The sequence below is a fragment of the Lupinus angustifolius genome, chromosome LG01 (assembly GCF_001865875.1).
Source record: "Lupinus angustifolius cultivar Tanjil chromosome LG01, LupAngTanjil_v1.0, whole genome shotgun sequence".
Taxonomy (NCBI): domain Eukaryota; kingdom Viridiplantae; phylum Streptophyta; class Magnoliopsida; order Fabales; family Fabaceae; genus Lupinus; species Lupinus angustifolius.
Window position 1 is genome coordinate 35,335,817 of NC_032009.1, and position 21,498 is coordinate 35,357,314.

General features: G+C 33.0%; 3 protein-coding genes across 7 annotated transcripts; 1 reads left to right on the forward strand and 2 right to left on the reverse strand.

The window, feature by feature from the left end:
* On the reverse strand, positions 1,018-1,702 carry LOC109340193 (21 kDa protein-like). The gene has a single exon (XM_019577832.1). The coding sequence runs from the start codon at positions 1,645-1,647 to the stop codon at positions 1,018-1,020; it is 630 nt and encodes a 209-aa protein (XP_019433377.1). The 5' UTR covers positions 1,648-1,702.
* On the reverse strand, positions 6,709-9,962 carry LOC109363242 (IRK-interacting protein-like). 3 transcript variants are annotated; one of them, XM_019609445.1, is made up of 3 exons: positions 9,910-9,938; positions 9,662-9,718; positions 6,709-8,263 (listed from the first exon to the last, which is right to left on the reverse strand). In XM_019609445.1, the coding sequence occupies exon 3, from the start codon at positions 8,195-8,197 to the stop codon at positions 6,941-6,943; it is 1,257 nt and encodes a 418-aa protein (XP_019464990.1). In that variant the 5' UTR covers positions 8,198-8,263; positions 9,662-9,718; positions 9,910-9,938; the 3' UTR covers positions 6,709-6,940. The 3 variants fall into 3 exon arrangements, with proteins under 3 accessions (XP_019464990.1, XP_019464998.1, XP_019464981.1); XM_019609453.1 differs by lacking the exon at positions 9,662-9,718 and having other exon boundaries at positions 9,910-9,962; XM_019609436.1 differs by lacking the exon at positions 9,910-9,938 and having other exon boundaries at positions 9,662-9,862.
* On the forward strand, positions 13,192-16,466 carry LOC109363258. Of its 3 annotated transcripts, XM_019609480.1 has the most exons (4): positions 13,192-13,352; positions 14,312-14,695; positions 15,398-16,076; positions 16,107-16,466. In XM_019609480.1, exons 2-3 carry the CDS (start codon positions 14,346-14,348, stop codon positions 16,050-16,052), a joined length of 1,005 nt encoding a protein of 334 aa, XP_019465025.1. In that variant the 5' UTR covers positions 13,192-13,352; positions 14,312-14,345; the 3' UTR covers positions 16,053-16,076; positions 16,107-16,466. The 3 variants fall into 3 exon arrangements, with proteins under 3 accessions (XP_019465025.1, XP_019465008.1, XP_019465017.1); XM_019609463.1 differs by having other exon boundaries at positions 15,398-16,466; XM_019609472.1 differs by having other exon boundaries at positions 14,320-14,695; positions 15,398-16,466.

A 21,498-nucleotide genomic window follows, 5' to 3' on the forward strand; every position in this document is an offset into this window, starting at 1 on the left:
TTAGACATATCATCTGTTGGGAACAAGCAAACAATCAAATAGTAAATAGTAAATAGTATAAAGACAAGAGAATAATATAAGAGATTTGGTAATGATGTTCGGTCAATTGTGCTTACGTCCTGAGAGCGTTGAGCAGCTACCACTATATATTATTAGAGAATAATGATTAGTGTTTGACTATTCTTCTCCTTGTTATATTAGGTTACATAACATAAATATATATAGTTCTCTACCCCAACCCCTTTACATCAGCCCAAACTCATAACTTGTATTACTGTTATATAAAGATATGAGTCATTACACAACAATCTCCACCTTGGCGAACATCATCAATCTCCATCTTCCGCTATTGGGTTGGAGATTTAGATACTCCATTTGCATAATCATACATGAATCATACAAAGATACAAAATCATACATGAATTTATGTTTCTCAGATCTATTCCTTTTGTATGTATTTGAAGAGAGTTTTTGGTACAACGGTCTTCCTCAGCCAAATCCTGAATTCTCTTGGTACCTTCATTTTCTCTTTAATGGGGAGAGGTGAAAACTGTTTGTGATTTGATGTGTTGAAGACCATAATCGCTCCTTATCTGTTAACTTATAAAGTTTCCATTATCAGTTTTAGAAGTCATATGGGCTGTTAGAATTAGGTTACTTAATAAGATATCCTCCAACTTTGTATATGTTGTACCCGTCCTTCTTTTTCCTGTATTTTACTTGCATTCAGAAATCACTCTTTCAAATTTATCATCACCTTGTCGTATAGAATAAATTTCATTTCATTTGTTTATTTTATTACATTTCTTTTGGTTAACTTCAAGTTAACTTGTGGCTAGCTTAGAGAGCCTAGATCAAAGGATACTAATACCATAATCTAAGAATGGAAATAGTACTATGAATTACATATATTTATATCACAATTGATTATTAACGATGGAAAAACCCACCCAAAGAAAATACATACATGAACAAACAAAGGGTTGGTTAAAAATAAAGGTTTTTTTTTTTTAGGTTTTAAGGCTTTTTGGAGGTTCTAGTTGCATATCTATGAAACAAAGCTAATGCATTACTAGTGACTTCAGCAACATTTTGTGCCTTAACCTTGATACTAGCCATTCTCTTACTCATTCTATGACCACTAAAAGAATACACACAACTACTAGCATCTGTTAAAGCAGTGCTTACCCATGTCTCAACATTACTTATGTGCCACAACATGTTATCATTTATGGTGGAGCCAAGTTGGTTAAACCTACGTAGTTCTTTGATGGCTTGGCTAAGTTGATCAACACTATCATTGATTTGATTCACACAATCTTGCACTGTTAGGTACTCCTTATCTTTCTTCATTGTAATGAGTTCCTCTGAAATTTTCAACATGTACCCTCTTGTGTGTAGTGCCCTAGAGAGACTCACTGATAAAGCAACATGTGCTAAGTGTTGAGGACCATCTATAGTAGAATAATTTGTTATATATTTGGAAAGACAACGAATGCATAAATCTTGGTAGAGGGTACCATTGCATGAGGATTCTATGTAGGACATTGTTTGAGAATTATGGTTGGCAAAAGAAGGTTTAACTAGGATACTTGTAAAGAAAAGAGAAATGAAAGTGACTAGTAAAGTGAGGTTGAGTTTTGTCATCTTAATTAGGTGATTATTGAACTCTGAGAAGGTAATGAAAGAGAGTTCTCAATTATCAAATGAAGTTTTATGGTTGATGAAAATTGTAATGAAGTATAGTACTTATATAGAGTGCTCCACAAGTACACATGATCACATATTTAACTTACTTTTCTTCCTATGTTACTTTAAGTCCTTTATATGTGCAATGAGTTGTGCTAAGAAAGAAGAATAAGAATATATAAAAATTTAATAGGTTCTTGTCCCTCAAAAAATGGGATTAGCAACAACATTATTGGCATTGACCTTAATTAAACATTCATTATATTATATTGTGCCTTCAAAAAGCACATGCTTTATATTATCATTGTATAATAGATTCGTCTCGAAGATATTCAACCCTTGTAAATTATAATTCCAAGAATAACAAGTTGGAGACCCTTGTTTAAGAAAGTTGTTTTCCTTATTTGAGTGCACTTGTATGTAAAGTAAAATTGTTCAAACTTTTGTTGTTATACGTTTATTTTTTGCCTTTAGATTATAGTAACTTCGATCAATGGTTGTACAGAAATTAATTAAGAAGAAAGAAAGTGTTAATTGATGCTTAATATGAAGGGAATATGCATGAAACTTTAATGGCTGGACACAGTTTAATAAGAGATTGTTGATGATTATGTCGGGTAATTAGAGTTTAACATGCAGCTTTTAAGGCAATGCCACAATGTCTTTGTCCACCGGAAAAGAAGAAAACAAATATAGAAGCTAAGATAAGAAGACAAGTTTGTGTAGTTTATATATTGGGTGGCAAAATATAATGATATATAACCACCCAAAATTAAGCTTAGAATTGACATAATGTGAAATACTAAAACCACAATAATGTCTGTTATTCTATGGGTGGTTGAATTTAATATATTTTGTTTCTAATTTTTTATATTATTTCAAATCTTCTTATTTTCAAAAAATCAATGCATAACTCCTCTCTATTACTGGAGATGGCAGTTATATTTTTTAGTATATTTTCAAGAGCAAAATTGCAACTTCAATGTAAATTAAAAGATATAAATGTTATTATCTTTTAATTTTTTAGTGCATTTTCTCATATGTTGAGTCTGGCTCTTGTTTGACTTTAAAATTTGTTATTGTTCTGCTAAATGCAATGACCGATGTATCAAGATGAAGGAATTGGAAGAGCCAAAATTCAAATTGCTCAATTAATTATAATTCTAAAGAAAATATAATCCACGAGACTAAAGGAATGATATCCTAACTAAATTGTGTTAACCATGATTATAAATTTCTTCCACTTGATGACCTATGTCACTACCTAAGTAGTCCTAAAACGAGTTCATCTTAAGTGAAAATGAGATAGTATTTTTTGGTACATCAGAAATTAAAGAAACTAGAAAGCAACTAGATTAAATGAGAAAGGTCTATCTGCAAAATGAGAAGAGCTCCAAGGGGTGGAGAATCTCATATTTTTAGGTTCTCCTGATACCCCATACTAAGCTTAGACATGTAATCCGCCATCATTTTCTCTTCTCGATAGATATGCTGAATATGAATGTCTCACTTTCTAAGCATCCCACAAATGTTATGAAGTACACTAGTAATAGGATCAAAGCAAATCCGCACCTTCTCGATAATGATATGGATAACTTCAAGATAATCACTCTCTAATGTAACATGTCGATGGCCCAACTTCCAAGTTAACTCGAGACCATGCTCAATGGCCAAGAGTTCGGCTTGGATAGAAGAGTGAGTTCCAAAATAAACACTGAAACCAGATAACCAAAGGTCATCCAGATTGCGAATAACACCACCACCTATAATATGTTGATCATGAAGGTCACAACTACCATCCACATTAAGTTTAACTCTTTCAGCTTCTGGATGACACCAATGGTCATTTGGTAGGGTTTCTTCAACCGCCATTGTATCAATAGTAAACCAATCCCTATAGTCATGGTGAACATTCCTATAGATGTAACGAATACCTCAAGTCATGTTCCCAAAGATTATATGGTTTCGCCACCTCTAGGACCACCAAATGTCTGCTAATAAGAGATGTCCATTAGGGAGTCTCGCATGAGTTTCCATCCAATACATGAAGGATTAATTGGTGTAGAAGGTTTTAGTACTGAAACCCAGATGATGCCAAAATAGAGCTGAGTTCCCGCAATCTCTGAAGGTGTGAAAAAGGTCTTCAATAGCAGTATTACATCTTTCATAGATAGGTCTAGCTAATTGTGGCAAAGGAGGGTTAATGATGTGTTGGCTCAACAAGGTCTGTTGTTTGTATGTATGTATAAATGAATTATAGGTGGAGTAGTTGAGTAGCTTGTTGAAGATTTAAAGTATTATACTTTACCTACGACTCACAAAGTCTTCTAATTTTATTTTGTGTAATTGTGTTAGTACCCTCATGCTTTGGTAAGATTAGATGTTGATACCTTAATATTTTCTTATTACCTTAACATTTTGTCGATTTTATTTTGGAAAAGACATTATTTAATATTATCTTGGGAGACAATGATTTATTATACCGAGAGACTTTACTTATTATATATTTTATGAGGATTAGAAATATTATTTAATACTCTCATGCTCTGGTAAGATTAGATGTTGATACCTTAATATTTCATTTACCTTGAATATTATTTAATAAATCTTACCTTGAAATTATATATTTTCCTATAAGCAAATTGGGGTGTTACACTTCGGGCTGGGTTAGACCCAGTCAAATGTACCAGAAGGGTCAAACCCACATAAAATAGGACTGAGACATTACTAGGTCAATACGGGTTCGAGTCTCCCTTAGGGTCACTCAACCCATACTAAATAAACATTTTTATAATACAATATTTGCCTCCTTTTAACTTGTAACAATGTAGTATAATGTAACACTTTCTATTCTCTTTTACTTTCATTCTTGACATTTCACACTTTTCCCTTGTATAACTACCCACCTTGATATGTTTCTCTCTTCCATAACAACTTCATCCCATAAAACTCGTCTTTCTTCCATGGTAACCCCATCACCTCTAGCTACTCAATTTCACTTCTATATAGTCCTACTAATCCCACTTGAGCCACTCGTTCCCATCTTCCAATTTTACCCACAACTAGGGTTTGACATTAGCATACTCTTAGAGTTCTTCTTCATTATCATCTAGATATTTCTCGTTTCTTCAATTTCTTGTTTAAACTCTTGAATCTTCATGACTCATATATTTTTTCTTCATATTTAGAGGTTTATTTAATTCTTTGTTGTTGTGATCTCTTGTTAAGAATTTGGTTGTTATCTTTTTCTGTTTTAGATAAAAAATGACAAACAAAGAGGATACTGGAAATAAGTCTGAAACTTGAAACTCAAACTTTTCTATTGACACAAACCCTCCCATAAATACAAACTGAAACTCTCCTATAGAAACACCTACAATAATTGAGAAAAGTGAGGCTCGTAAAAAAAATGAAGGTGGGGTAAAAAAAAATCAGTTATTTGGGATCACTTCACTGACCTTTCTTTTACAGAGACAAAGGGCCAACATAAAGCCAAATGTAATCATTATCATAGTACATATTTTTGTAACTCACACAAACATGGTACAAATTCTTTGCGCAAACATTTTACACGAAGATGTCAATAGATTTTTTCTAAAATGGGTAAGCATTGAACACTTCATGGTTTTATGTCAAAAAATGTAGAGAATGAAGTTTTAGATGGAACCAGTTCTATGGGCTATAACTTAGAGGATTGTCGGAGGGTTGTGATTGAATTTATTATTTGTGATGAAATGACATTCAAGGTTATAGAAGAGTGTGGGTTTTGTCAAATGATTAACTAATTAAAACCTAGATTTACTGTGACATCTAGGTTCATAGTTGTAAGGGATTGTTATCAACTCTTTTTAGAAGAAAAGAAAACAAAATAAAGGCTTGGTTTGCAAAGTCATGGAGTCGCGTTTGTATGACAACATATTGTTGGACTTCAAACCAAAATTTAGGTTATATGTCTTTGACTGCACATTTCATTGATGAAGATTGGAGGCTACAAAAAAGAATCTTGAAATTTTGCCTCATGAAAAATCACAAGGGTGAAATCATTAGTAAGGAAATGGAGATCGATGTTTAAGAGAATGGGGAATTGAAAAGATGTTCACTATCACAGTTGATAATGCAAACTCGAATCATGGGACAATTTCATACATTCGATTCACCTCTATTTTAAAACATATAAGGGAATGTGTAAATGAGCTTAATTATTTTTGAAATATTTAAATTTGGTTCATTAAATACTTGTTTTAGTTAATTAAACTCAATATTGAAATTAGTCTGGACCATTTAAAGAAATCCAGCCCAAGCATCATATGGAGAGCACATAGGTAGCTTGTATTATTGTATATGGGTCTCACAAAAGTCTTATTTCCATATTAATTTATCATTAAATTAATTATAACTTTATTTAACCCATTTCAATTAATGATAACTTTATTGATTTCTAACTGAAATTAATTATAACTTTATTGATTTCTAACTGAAATTCAATGTCAACAACTCAATAAAAAATGTCTGTATATCATGACCTTTAAAAATTATATTATATGCGTAATATTGAATCTATAAAAGCTTACAAAATTTAAATTTAGTAAACTTAAATTGAGGGTATATGTGTAAACTTAAATTGAGGGTACTATACAATATATAAACTTCAGTTATTGCAATTTATACATATTTATGATAAAAAGTTAGAATTATTAAAAGACATTTTAAAGTAATTATCTACCAAAATTAACATTTAAGATGAATAATTAATAATAATAATAATAATAAAATATATAATAAATTTAAAATTAACAATCAATAATTAAGAGATATTTTTGCCTTTTTATACATAATGTCAATTTCTTTCTTCTCAATTTTCCATCCAAACAAACTAAACAGATAGAATCAATTATTTCTCTTTAGTTTCTTTAGCATCAATCTTGTTATGAATTATCTGAAGTTTGTGTCATTTTCAAGCCAAGTCTAGTTTCTAAAACATTTGATTTAAAGATGATAATTATATTATATAGACCCAAGTTAAATAACACATACAATCACTAAAAAGGATCTTCACAATTACAGACATTGATGCATTATCTTACAACAACAACCAAACTTATATCCCACTAGCTAAGGTCAGCTACATGGATCGAATGATGCCATAATGTTCTATCATAAATCATATATGCATTATCTTACAAGATAAGAAAATAAAAATTGAAAGAAACAAACCACATGCATTTGCTGAAAGGCTAAGGGTATTTAGGAATCATTCAGAAACCTTCATACCAGAGAGATAAACTTTACTCTGAATAACACTTCCCCCAATCCAAAACCCAGGCATAACCATTAAACCAACTTTAGGTTTCTCATCATTGTCATCCATTACCAAATTGACGGCGCTTTCCATATAAACATCTGAGAACTCGCTCCCTCCTTTAACTTGAAATACCTTTGCATTTGGCTCAAAAGAGTAAGCCAACCTGTGCAACAGCCAAATTGATTTGGCAAGCTTTAGAAATGCCTGGTAAAAAGGAGTTCTTGGATGCCCTCCACTCGTTACAAAATTTCGCTGATCTAAGTTTCCGAAGAATGATGCTTCCATCTTAGGGTGAACCACCACTAAGTATTTGCTCCTGCAAAATTTCCCAAAAACGGAATCTGGGTTTTGGCCTAGCATGTCCAAGGGATCTATCTCACTTAAAGCAAGAAATTGGTGGAAGAAACTCTCTTTAGATACTGTAATATTGTCTGATTTTACAGAGAAGCTTTCCTGCTCAAAGCCACTGAACATTCTTTGGCATATATAAGACTCAAATGCATATTTCTTATGAGCTCTCTTAGCATAAACAACATCAGGCTCAATTGAGTTGGCAGCAGAATCAAGGTCCCACCCAGCCGCTTTCATCATGTTGATCAAAGGTTTAGAAAAATCATGTATAGCTTTTGCAGCTGCTTCCACGGTAGAGGTGAAGAGATCTGGAGTTAGATCAACGGGGAAAAATCCGTTTCCATCTTCTGATTCTTTGCCTGACAAACCTCTGAGCTTCAGATTTTTTTCAAGTTTAGACCGCTTCTGCTTTGCCTCCTCAATCAGCTGCTGCAATTGATGGACCTCTGAATCTTTATTTTGGATTTCAGACTGGAATTTCTTTACCATGACCTCATATGTCTTCAAGAGGCTCTGTTGTTCTTGAATTTCTGCGGCTAAATGTGAGTCCTGGGGAGACACACAGACTGGTTTTGGGTTGTTTTCCCTGTAGAAATGCTTGAGCTCGGACAGAGTTTTCAGCTCACCGATAACAAGTTTATCAGCCGATTGGATTTTAGCTGGGTCATAGGGAGTATGAGCAGCTTGCAGCTGGATATAAGCTGATTTAAGGGAAGAGATATTTGTAAACACTTGAGATATTAAGGTTTCCACAGCTTCTGGGTTCTGATTCATGGCCTCTTCCATAGGTTGAGGATGGACCTTTTGACTGTTGCTCTCACGTAATTGGGCCTCTTTTGCTCCAGTAGGTAGCATAGCTGACTCTAACAATGGGGCAGTTGAACAAGCTTTCTCTCTACAGAACCAAAATTAACACACAACCTGAAAGTTCCCGAAGAAGTTCAATCAAGGTGTTCAGTGCAAAAATAATTTATATTTCTACATAACATGAGTGTTCCAATTCATATCTCAGAACAAAAGTGCTTATAATCAACAAATAAATAAAACAGGTTCCATTGCAACATGTGTGTGTGTCACATTATGCTTAGGAGTAGGGAGATTTTGAGGAGGTAATGTTTTAAAAACTCATCCATTCATGTCCCAGGCATTTGAAGGTATTGCTGCTAATGCATACAAGGAAAATAGGGGCACCCGAACATGGTGAAAGAGAGACAATGTCCATTAACACAAAATAAGAGATAACTAATTACTACAGAAAATAGTGACGATGTTCAGATTCAAATTTACTGGTTAGAATAAAAAATGAAGTATTCTTCGGCAGCTTCTGATATCATCTTAGCAAGTTATTCTTTTCTCCAAGTCAATTTATTGGTTAGAATATCCAAGTCCTTCTTCTCCATAGCTTCTCAGCCTCTATAACTACCTCGACAACCAATCAACCATTCAATCCACTCTCTGTGTATAGCATATCTAAAACTAAAGGTTCAAATTGTTTTTCGCCTTACAGTAAAACACATCTAACACATGACAATAGTTAGTTTTGGCAATACAATATAAAGAGAAGTTAATAAAATAAAAATGGAAGCTACATGATTTTATTTAAATTACGACAAGCATCTTATATAGAAATCTGATCCAGATGGCATGTTTAATGGATATTTTTCTAATGTATGATTGAAGGATATATTTTTAACTAATCATTGGCAACTAATAACCTACTTGAGTCACATTTCAACTACTATTCACTTCAAATTTACTACGAACTGGCCAAAAAACACTTCTAGCCATATCCTGAAGTCCTAATAGTAACACCGAGGATCTTCTGACAGTCTACTCTTTGATCCAGAGTTCCAATGTTTCAGTTACTAATACATTACGACTACATTTCGAATTTTGACTAGTAGAAGCAGCAACAGTTAAGAAAAAATCGAATATAACGCAGATATTGCTTCGGGTACAATAGAAACTCTTATCCACAAGCAAAAATATAGTTTGTAATCCTAGTTTGGAGATCTCGGGGCGCTCACCCCAGGTAACGAGAATTTTTCTACTAAACATCATAGCGAATCGCCATTTCTACTACTTGATTGTTGCCTTTGCTCCTAATAAATACCTAAAATTTCTAGGTCTGTCTATGATTAGAAAGTCTGATTAAACAAGCATAATTCTAGTCTAACACAACAACATAAAGTGTGAATCTTCAAAACGCTCATAATGTCAATACATCAAAAAAATTGGGGAATAAAACCAAAAACACATAAAATAATCAAACATTCATAATGGAAATCAAATTGTGGGATTTAAGAATGATGTTTCTACCTAGAAAAACAGCATTTCAGCAATACAATGTACCCAGAAAGTATAATACCCTTGAACCTAAAAAAAAAAAATTGGAAAATATATTGACATACAAATGATGAGTAAAAATAGCTATAATCAATGCTTTACAGAGAAAATTAAGAAATGTATAGGAAGAAAATCAAAATGTAAAATATCATAAACATAAAAACAAAGCAAGAAAGAATAGATTTTGGAGAATAAGAAGAAGTGGGAAGATAAGCAAGAACCTTAATTTGTTGCAACAAAAAGTGAAGAGGAATTGTAGTTCAGTGAAAGTGAAGCAAAACCCTATTTTGCAAGTTCTATTTTGTATTTTAATTTTTTTTTTCTTTAGTTATATTTTGAGTCAGTTTTTTTGCTAAAGTTAAAATTAGGAAGAAATAATTAAATATGATATATATTATTATTTTAGTAGTGAAGTGATATAAAAATTAACTTATTTCATAATATGATGAAACAGTTTATTCTCTTAAAAAAAATTATTTAGTTTTTTCATTATTTTTTTTTAGTTCCAACAACCTTATTTTTTCATTGTTAGTAGCAAATGGCAATTTTATGAAATCAAATTAAAAAAGAGCTCAAGAGACAAAATTTAAGAAATAAATATGCATTCAAATAAATTTACTTAAGCAATCACAAATAATATTTTTGTTTATTTTTTAAGTAACCAAGAGTCCAACTAGAAGTAAAAACTAATAGTCATTGACATCTTATTTAAAGAACTTATTCATTTATAATACTATATAATAGGATTAAAACTTTATTATTATTGTTAGTGGTGTTATAATAATCTTATTTTAGATAAATTCTAGATTTATTTTTCATAGTTATTGAATAGTTCAAATTGGTTTATAATTTTTTAATGAGTATATTTAAGTTATTTCATGTATTATTTTTGGTTAGTTTTTGTAACAAGCAATTATTTGGTAATAGTATACTTTCAGGAAAATATAAAGAAATTTTTTAAATTTTTCATCAGGAATTCAATGTATAGAAAAAATAGAAAATAAAAATATTTAGATAAATAATCAAACAGTTTGCCATTACATTTTTTACCCTTTTATAGATTTTTTTTATAAATTGAGGACTGGATTTTAAATAAAATTTTCCACTTTATATTTTACTTTTTTAAAATATACTGTAATTTGTACTTTTATCCTAATTTTGTATTTGGATTGGATGAGCCATTTCATGATTTAAAAAACTTTTAAGTATGAAGTAATTAAATTCTCTATTTGTTAAGAAAATTTAAGTTTAAATATTTCTTTAAGATGGTTAGCAAAATTGATCCGTTTTAATAAACATTCCCTTAAAGTGATGTTTACTTTAAACAACCCACATAAAGAAATTCAACAATATGAAATGTTGCATATAAAGACGAAAGAGAATATATTTTTAGTTTTTCAAATTAAGTTCTCATATTTGGGTTGCTCAAATATTATCTTAAGAGTAATGATTGGTAAAATTATTTAAAAATATTAATTTTAAAAATCTAAATTTTGAATTTATCAAAATTAGTTTATAAATATGAGAGTTGAAAAAAATACAATTACTCTTGTCCATATAATTATGGATGATTCTTGTTAAAGTTTAAGAGCATTGGTTAAGGAATTAAAGATGTAAGTGGACTTTGAAAAACGAAAAAAATCACTTTTAAACGCATTAAAAACTTTTATTTGGTTAAAGGGGTCAATTTTCTTTTTTCCTACTTATTTCATAAGATGAATGGGGGATTGAAAACTATTTAGAATTTTTTCATTCCTATGTCTTAAAGGAATTTGAAAATATTATTGGAAGAATGGATATGAATTTTGTTTCATGTGCTTAAATGAATACATGGCTTGCTTTTATACTATTTTTTGGTCTTAAGAAACCCTTCTAAAATTAGAAATTGAATCCTAACAACTTTAGCAAATTTAACTAATTCTTAATTAAACACATGCTAAAATGAAATGCTCTACTACAATCTCATCTTTCTAGAAGTAACACCAAAGTATCATAAGCCAAATAAAACTGATGTGTCTAAGCTAGATTTGGTGCGCCTCTGATGCGCCCAAGCTGGATTTAATGTGCCAAGACAAGGTCAGGTGGTGTGCCAAGGTGCTTTGACTGATGCGCCATGCTTCAGTCAGATTTGTTGGCTTGATGCGCCAAGGATTGACCTGATGTGCCAAGGCCTTGCCTAATGCAGGACTGGCTTGATGCGCCAAGGTCTTGTCTGATACACCAAGGCCTGATCATGATGAGCCAACGTGTCTTGTCTGATGCGTCAAGTCTCGGTCATGGCATGGTATCACTCGGTCATATCCTATTGCCTGGTACGGTTAGAGTGAACAATTGGCTCGGTCGTGACTTAAGCAATGGTATAGTCACGATGCCCAACTGCCTTGATCACAACCCAATTCTTGGATTGGTCAAACTATAATTCTGGCTTGTGCTATGATGATACTTCATTATGTCTTACACATTTTAGCCAAAAATGAGAGGTAAATTTTAACTCCATTTTTCTTCTTCTTTTCTCTCCCACTTCTAAATTTGTGAAGTAACTAATATTATATTTTTAGTTTCTATCTCTATTAATGTATGTGGAGGATATATACTTACTATGAAGATTGATGGAGAAATATTAAACGGAGGAAGTGGAATTTGGAAACCTCTTTATAACTTATGAGGTCATATATGTATAATGGGATCAATATTAATATGAGAACATAAGATGAGGTATCACACACCTATAAGATCACAAATGTTTGACTGTAAATTTCATATAGTACAAATGATAATTTTATATTGGATAATTGAACATAGTAAACAAGATGATATTAAAAATAAATTTATCCATTAAAAGCCCTAAGTCAAATAAAAGTGGGTCTAATTTATAAAGGAATACCAATAAATATCATAGGCAAAATGATTATGAGATACTTAGAAGTCAATGTTTTATCCATTAACTTTATTTAAAATAAGATATTATGATATTGTTCATCCCATGTAGTTAATATCAATTAATCTAACTATGACTTGGTTGTTGTTATATTGATTTATGCCATATTTTCCTAATTTATATTTTATCTATCTATATAATAATTATAGTCATTCATTTCACCTATTATCTTTCCTATTAATTAAGTATAATAGAATTGTAAAAATAATCATAAATAATATCTTAGTTTGTAAAATAGATAGTTAAAAACAAATTTATATTCCTAAAACTCATTATTACAAGTTCAAAAAATACAACTTAGACAAGTGGGCATAACTATATTATAGCTACTTTAGGCTAGTAGAATGTTATACATATGCAATATCAGTATAAAGATTTATTCTTATTTAATATATTATTCATCATTCATTTTTTATGTTTTTTAAAGAGTCAATAATAAATAAAATAAATAATAAATGATAATATATAAAACTCATATAATATTCAACCATACATTTTTCTCTCATATGAGTGAAGAACAAGAAAAAAGCACTTTTGAAGACAAAAGTGGAGTTTTAGTGTGAGATGCAGCTTATTTGATTTTTAATAACAATAATTACACAATAGATTAATATACAAAATCTAAGCTTCTCTCACTCAACTCATCCAATCACTATCTTCTGATTCATGTTTTGGCTTCCTCTTCAATTAATTACTCTTTCTTTCTCTAGATCTACTCTCCAAAGGGTACCATTTTTTCTACTCTTTTCTGTCTTTGATTCATTGCAACATTTTGCTTCTTTTGCTGTATTTTTTTTATTATCTCTGCATATATTTTGTGATTTATTGCTCAATTGGATTCAGATTTAGTTAACTGTTGATGATGGAATTGATGGGTATGTTTATTTTTGGATTTTTAGTTTATGGGTTTTTTTTTTCATTGCATCGATAATCACTCACTTCAAAAATCCAACCTTTGTAAGTTCAGAAATTGATTGGTGAAGTATGTGACTTTACTCAATGCTTCATCTTTCTATTTACCATACATGGAATGCTTTTATTGAACTCTTCTATTTTATGGATTTATTATGTTTGGATTGTGATGTAAATGAATGGAATGATATTTAGTGGTGTTGGAAGAGCTTATAGAGAGCTTATCTTATCATATAATGTTTTAAATTGCACTCCTCAAAGCAATTGTGACCGCAATATTGTGGTTTTGGGGAGTTTCTGCAATAGCATTGCAACTGTAATTACGGTCACATCAAGTGCACTATACGCGATGTAATTGCAACCACAATTTAAAACACTGTTATCTTATAAGCACTTAAGCATATGTTTGGAAGCTTATGAAAATAGCTTATGACCTTCCTATGAGGTTTTTAGCTTATTTTCATAAGCTTTTGTAGTAGCTGGTAAGCTTATTGGAATAAGTTAAAATAAGGTTAAGGGAAGGTTCCTATTTTTTGATTTTTTAAAATAGGATGGAGTTGAATGGAACCCACTACCCTTTATTTTTTCCTCCCCAATTTGGGGTATGGGATTGAATGAGATGGGGCCAACTTATTATTCACATCATTCCATTATAAAATATCGAAAAGTGGTTCGTTCATTCCGTTTCCTTGCACCTATCCTTAATGTCCAATTATAGCCATTATTTTATCTACCGCAATACCATGTTTACTAAGTTTCCATTTGCTTGCTAGATTCACAGACTCGGACTAAGAGCTGTAGTTATAGATGGCACTCTCAGGCTCAGCTTCACGAGCCATGTCGAAGGGTGTGGTCATAACAGTGCCTGTTCTGGTTCTCTCTGCTTCACTGGCTGCTGTTTTTCTGCTCTTCCTGCTGTCCTCTTTCTCATCTTGCTCCTGCCCTCAACCTTCAGACACCAGTGTGTCCAGCACAAGTAGTATTGATGTTGGTGTGCCTGAGTCTAGCCACGGTAACATTCCGTTGTCAACAAGGAAGGAGGATGTAGAGTGGGTGATAGATCAAATTCATGCAAATGGCCTTCATATGCATGATAATGTGCTTCGGAAGGGTATTAACCCCCGCACGAGGGCTCAACAACTTGTGGATCTTAGAGAGTAAGGCTATTCCTCTCAATATGTTTTGTCCACTTCTGTGTGTATATGACTATATCTCTTTCTTTTTTGGGATTACCAGTATTTAACTTCACTCGCTATGTAAAGTTTACAGAATGGCAACCAAGAGAATTGTGCCATTTATAGTTTGCAATATAGTTTGAGGGAGCTGTGATGATTGGTTCAAAACAAGGCAATTTGAACTCATATAAAACGTGGGAAAAATAACTGGCTGGATTGTAGGGTAGCATTTATATATAACACTATGACGTCGTTTGATTCATGTAACTGGCCCACCTAGTGGGATTAAGGTTTAGTCGTTGTTGGTTGAATTGTAGGGTAGCACCGAGAATGTGGAGGAGTTAGCTAAAACTGAGAAAAGATGCAAGAGATTGAGTGGAAATAAGAGTTTCTAGAAATTTCCGTGCTTATGCCTATTTTTGCAGTCTCTCCAATATTGTTTACATGATGCTATGCTTGAAACTGAAATTTGATTACTTTATGTAAATGCAATTTAAGCATCGTCTTCAGGATCTTCACAATTTTGCTTTTTTAATTCTCAATTTATAATATCTGAAGGTTTCTAATGTATATACATATATTGAAGCAATATTGCAAACTTGCAATTCCTAATTTCATTTCCTTTGTGCATGATGCATGAATAACCTTTTGGTTAACGGATTACAATTTGTCTTCTTATCGTAGATTTAAGGGCATATCACACTACGAGGGACCTCAATTAAATAACCACACAGCCTTACCGTGCCCTGGTGAACTCCTAGTTGAAGAACACCACAGCAACTATGGTGAACCTTGGGCAGGTGGAAGAGATGTATTTGAGTTTCTTGCTCAATCCACTCAACTCAGACCTGAATCGCAGGTCCTGGAGATAGGTTGTGGCACTCTTCGAGTCGGTTTGCATTTCATTCGCTATTTAAATCCTGAACACTTTCATTGTCTTGAAAGGGATGAGCTCTCTCTGATGGCAGCATTTCGTTATGAGCTTCCTGCCCAAGGCCTCTTAAACAAACGACCTTTGATAGTTAAGGGGGATGACATGGATTTCAGTAAGTTTGGATCTGGCATAATGTATGATTTGATTTATGCTAGTGCCGTATTTCTTCATATGCCCGATAATCTCGTGTGGACTGGAGTGGAAAGATTGACATCTAAATTAAAACCTTACGATGGACGAATCTTTGTATCACATAATATAAAGTTCTGCTCACGGCTGGGAGGAGAAGAGTGCACAAAGAGGCTTATGAGCTTAGGACTTGAGTATATTGGAAAGAAGACACATGATAGTCTGCTATTCAATCATTATGAGATATGGTTTGAATTTCGACGGGTAAAGGCTTAATGTCTACATTGATTCTAGAACAAAGCATGAGAAATAGCTCCAAATGTCCCTAAGGCACGAAATATGCTCTTGCCCGTTACGATAAATCTTCAGCAACTCGATGACATTCTTGCTTGGAGTCCAAAGTGATGACAATTTTTGTACTTGGTGGTTCATCAGCTCATGCCATAAATCTGTATACACTTTTTGATGCTTCTAAGAGGGGAATAGGAGTCTGACTCAACAAAGTCACATATATATGTTGTTATTTATGTTGTCTTAAGATAAAAGTGATAGCTTAATGTGCTTAATGTTGTTATTATGTAGAATCTGATCTGTATTTAGAAGTCATTATTTTGCCACTGGTTGTTGTTTTGGCAATTATAAATTTACATGGGATGCCATCTAACATGTGTAATGTTGTGATACCTTGAAACACTTCTCTGTTTTTTAGGGAAAAAGGGGCAATAACTTATTTTATATATAGCTCAGAGGATAATGTTCTGCACTTGTGACTAGAGCAAAGATAATGAAGGCAATAAACCTTAGTACGATCATTGCAAAAAAAACCATGACATACTAGGGAGACTTGTTGGCCGATTCATGGAACCAACAGAGCGTTCATCCTGAGCCATGATCGAACTCTCCATGAGATTCCTAGTTATATTATTTATACCTTCCTTGTCCGTAGACAAAGCTGATTCAAAATTCTCTGGGGTGTCTTCCACACCATTGCTAAGGAGATTCAAGAACCTTCACCTACTTCAGAGGCAACCCTGTTAGGCAACCCTGTTAACAAAGGAACAACTTAGAGCACTTGTACAAACTTTTTTCTTCAAAAATGACAAGTAATCCTTCTTGCTATTTGGCCAAAAAAGGTACTTACATTACCACAGCTTTTTTCATCTAAAATCTTTGGGTTATTGACTGATCACTAATTGGTTGAAGTTCAAGAAATTTAAAAAAAAAAAATCACTACGTTTCAAACTCAATTTCAACAAACAATTCAATATTTTAGAAGCATTAATGGAAGAGAATACTTCAACAAGTATATCAAACAATGTTTTTCATAGAAATGGCACTGTACATCATTTTTTTAAGTAAAGGTGATTACATGGAGTTAAATCTATAATTGGGCAGGCCAACCATATTTCTAAAGAAATTATATGCCACAAAGCTTGGAACTTCATGCCATAAAGAAAAAATCTTAAACGAAATACCAAAATTAGCAAGTTTGTCAGCACAAGAGTTTCCTTCCCTATAAATGTGGGAAACAAAGAAGTTCATAGAAGAGATTGTAGTGCAACATCTCATCCATCTATTTAAAAGCCTCCAAGGGATCATGCCATGCCCTTTGAAGATATCAAGCCAAATGTTGTTCCAACCATTTCTTTTAGCAAATTCCATGGCCAACATAGTTGTTTTAAGCTCAGCAAATAAGGCATCATGCACACCGAAGTAATCCGCAAAGCAAGCTATGAGATCACCCCTGGAGTTCCTGAAAATAGCACCCCCTTCTGAGTGACCAGAACTACCTTTAGCAGCTCCATCAGAGTTGATTTTCACAGTAGAACCAGTAGGAGGAAACCACCTGACCTCTATGATCTTTGCAGCAGATTTGAAGTTAATTTTGATGTTGAGAGATTTGAGAAATGCAAACTCATGCAAGGAAACATTAGTCGTGGCTGAAGATGAGTTTCCAGATAGAGTAATTGCAGCCTTAATCCTGATCATAGCCCTTTACAAAGATATGGTTATGTCTTAGAATCTATCCTGGTTTCTACAATACCAGATAGTGTTGATAGTGTGAACTATAGTAGCAGCCACCAGATGCCTCAGCTGGGGGCTGAAACTCTTGTTACAAGCTAACATAATGGTTGATAAAGAGTTTGTGTTAATGATAATAGAAGAAAGACTCCTTATCCAATGCCACAGAGAGTCTGCAAAAGGACAAAGCATGAAAAGATGTTGAGAGCTTTCCATGCTAGTCTTGCAAAGATTGCATTGAGAAACCAAGGAGCAGCCTCTTTTTTGCAAATTATCATCAGTTGGCATTTTCCCTTTGATGAGTCTCCAAGTTGTGAAGGATTTAGAAGGAGGAATTGCAGCATGCCATATTGACTTGCACCGGTTTATAGGATTAGTGGTAGGAGTAATGCAGAGATAGGCGTCTTTAAGAGTTAGGATTCCATCATTTGAGTTCTGCCAGATGAGCTTGTCATCCACGAATGAAGTGATTCTGCTAGAAATTTGAAGAGATATGTGAGGGAAGCCTTCAGCCAACCAATTAGGAATTGTCCATTTGGATTCGTGAATAAAATCAGCAACAAATGCCTTAAGGATAGAGTATCAAACCTGGGGAATGTTGAGAGCTTGGACCAAAGGTTCACCCAACCAATTATCAGTCCAGAAGTTGGTATGCTGACCATTGCCAATTAACCATCTTGATTGGTCTGTTGTCGTTTGCCAATTCATCTTTATTCCATGCCAAACAGAGGATTTGAATAATTTGTTTGAGGGAGTGCAAGCATCCTCGTAGTTTTACGAATGTGGTATGACAACTGTGATACTTTTTATTTGACATCACATGCATCAAAAGAGTTTGAGGGTGTAATATAATTCTAGGAGAAGGGATTGAGCCTTATTAATGACAGCCAGCTCCCTCAATGTCCTCTTACGTGGGATTTGGGGTGGTTCAGCTATATTTTCAGAGTATGCAATATAATGCACAGAAACAACAGAATGCATAGAAACAGCAGAATGCATAGAAACAGCAGAATGCATAGAAACAGCAGAGTGCATAGAAACAGCAGAATCAGTATCACTATTAGGTAGATTAACACTAAGATGAAAAGACTCCCTATCTAAACTTAAATTCCTAACTTGTCTAACCAAACTATGAAATTTTCTATCAATTTCAAGATTTATTGGATGCAAAAAGTCAAGACTTCTCCTAGTCATGCAATAAATGCAGCAGTAAGAACCATGTAGGACAGAAAGTGAAATACATGTTAATTTTCAATGATCAACCAAAACTTTGCATCAATAAAATCCTAATACCATAGGAAACATCCACAAAACGTTTCAGGGCAAAACTCAAAGCCTAATCAATTTAAATAAATGCAACAAAATCAAAATAACTGGAAAATTAAACTTGTAAAATAAAAAAGAAATAGTAAACATACTCTTTTTGGATTTTCAAGATGGGTTCCACAAACACAGTACTAGGAAGTGACTCCTAGGTCATTTCCCAAGGATTATCTTTCAAGCAAAGTTTCAAACACCTTATACTCAACACACATAAAGGGGTTTTTTTGTTGGATAGTATGAACATAAATCAAATTCAGAAACAATAGTTAAGTAATGTAATAAAACGGTTAAATCCCTTTGGTCCATTTGTTCACAACTCAATCCTCGGTTTCAAAAGATTATTTTCAGAATCCAACCATTAACTTCTGAATTTGTTGAGAACCAAGTAACTAAACGATAATCAATTCAAAGTTCCAAAACCTAAGCCTCTAACTAAGCGAAATCAGCATAAGCATGAAACGGTTAACAAATTCACACGAACTAAGCATTCATGCACTAGAGAGTAAATCAACTAAGCAAAGATAAACTCATAAACAAGTTTCTAAGATAGAAGAAATCAACAATAAAAAAACAGAAAATGCATTAATAACAAAACCTCAAGAGTTGTGATACATTAGCAAAGGAATTTAGTCTACAAGTTTAGCCTTCCATTCGGTGGAAGATATAAACCGAAAATGAAGAAGATGAATGAAAACCGAAAATGAAGAAGATGTGAATCCCTAGCAGAGCAAAAGAGGGGAAAACGAAATTCTAAAAATGAGTGAATCTAGTGAGTGAGAGTGGAATTCAGGTTCACTTTTTTACAAAGGGTAAAACAAAAAACGGGCCCTAAATAATGGCCTAAAACTAAAACCGAATTTACAAATAAAGCTCCCAAAATAAAAATACAATCTTCACTTCAACACGTACCCTCCACTTTCATAATGTGTAATATAATTTGGTGCAAAATATGATCTGAAAATGATAATAGATTTAATTAGGCTAAATAATCCCAAATTAACTCATTTTAGGAATATTAGCTCAATAAGGTCTAAAACACTGAACCATATGAAACAAAGTCCATTAGGCACAAAGAATCATCAATCATGCTAAATTAAGGTTATGGATAGTGTGTAATATATTGTTCATCAACTACCACCACGAGAAGGTACTTAGGAATGACTCTACAAGTCAGAATGTACATAATCCAATGTGTCTCTTGTTCGATGAACTGCAACATGGAATTTTATTTGATAGTCCTTTCCAAAAACGTAGTTCTCACATAAGTCTACCATCCGACTTGTTAACTACATAGTAATCCATGCTTTTCCAACTCGACTAGACCTCTTTCACTAACATGACCCATTTTTATATGCCATAGTTTAGTGATATCATAATCAATTGTTGATGAGACAGCAGCAATACATGTGATTGTGTTTCCTTGTAACATGTAGAGACTATTATCTTTCTTTCCTTTCATTACAATCATAACACCATTAGAGATTCTTATAGCTCTACCTTCACCTTTGTAGCTATAACCTTTCGAATCTAGTGTTTCTAGGGAAATCAGATTTTTTTTCAATGTTGGAACATGCCTTACTTTGTCAACAACCTTACGATTCTGTCGAACATCTTGACTCTAATTATACTGATGACCTTGCAGAGAGCATTATTTCCAATAAGGACTTTGCCCTCATCTAAGGGTTGGTAAGTGAAAAACCAATCCTTATGGGACATATGTGATATGAGCATCCAGAATCAAGTATTCATTCATCTTTTAAGTCATGTTCTAAGACTATTAGTACATCTTCACTATCATAGCCATTTGCTACAACTACATCTCCATATTCATAAATATTTTCATTGCCTTTGCGCTTTGGGAAATTATTTCTTATATGCCCCTCCTTATGATAGTGAAAGCATTTATACTTTCTAGGTTATGCTTTAGACTTGAACCTAGACTTCCCTCTTTCACGAAATTGATTTCGCCTCTTTGTTATTCCTCTATAAAAGAGACTTTCACCTGAGCCTTTCATATCTTGAATCTGATACTCTTTTCTTCATTTCTTTTGAATGCAATGTAGCCTTTACGTCATCCAAGATTAGATCTTCTCGATCATACATCATGGTGTCAATGAAGTTCTTGTAAGAACTTGGAAGAGAACATAATAAAAGAATTGTTTGGTCTTCATCTTCAATTTTAACATCGATATTCTTTTAATCAAGAATAACTTTGTTAAATTCATCTAGATGATCTTTTATGGGTTTTCCTTCCAGCATTTGAAGAGTGTATATTCGTTTCCTCAAATACAGTCTACTGGTGAGTGACTTCGTCATGTACAAGCTTTCCATCTTCAACCATAATGAAGTAGTTGTAGTTTAATCTGACACTTCTCGT

Coding starts and splice junctions, on each gene's coding strand:
- LOC109363258 (XM_019609463.1), top strand. CDS start 14,346: ATGGCACTCTCAGGCTCAGCTTCACGAGCCATGTCGAAGGGTGTGGTC. Junction 14,696..15,397: donor CAACTTGTGGATCTTAGAGA/GTAAGGCTATTC, acceptor TTCTTATCGTAG/ATTTAAGGGCATATCACACT.
- LOC109363242 (XM_019609453.1), bottom strand. CDS start 8,197: ATGCTACCTACTGGAGCAAAAGAGGCCCAATTACGTGAGAGCAACAGT.
- LOC109340193 (XM_019577832.1), bottom strand. CDS start 1,647: ATGACAAAACTCAACCTCACTTTACTAGTCACTTTCATTTCTCTTTTC.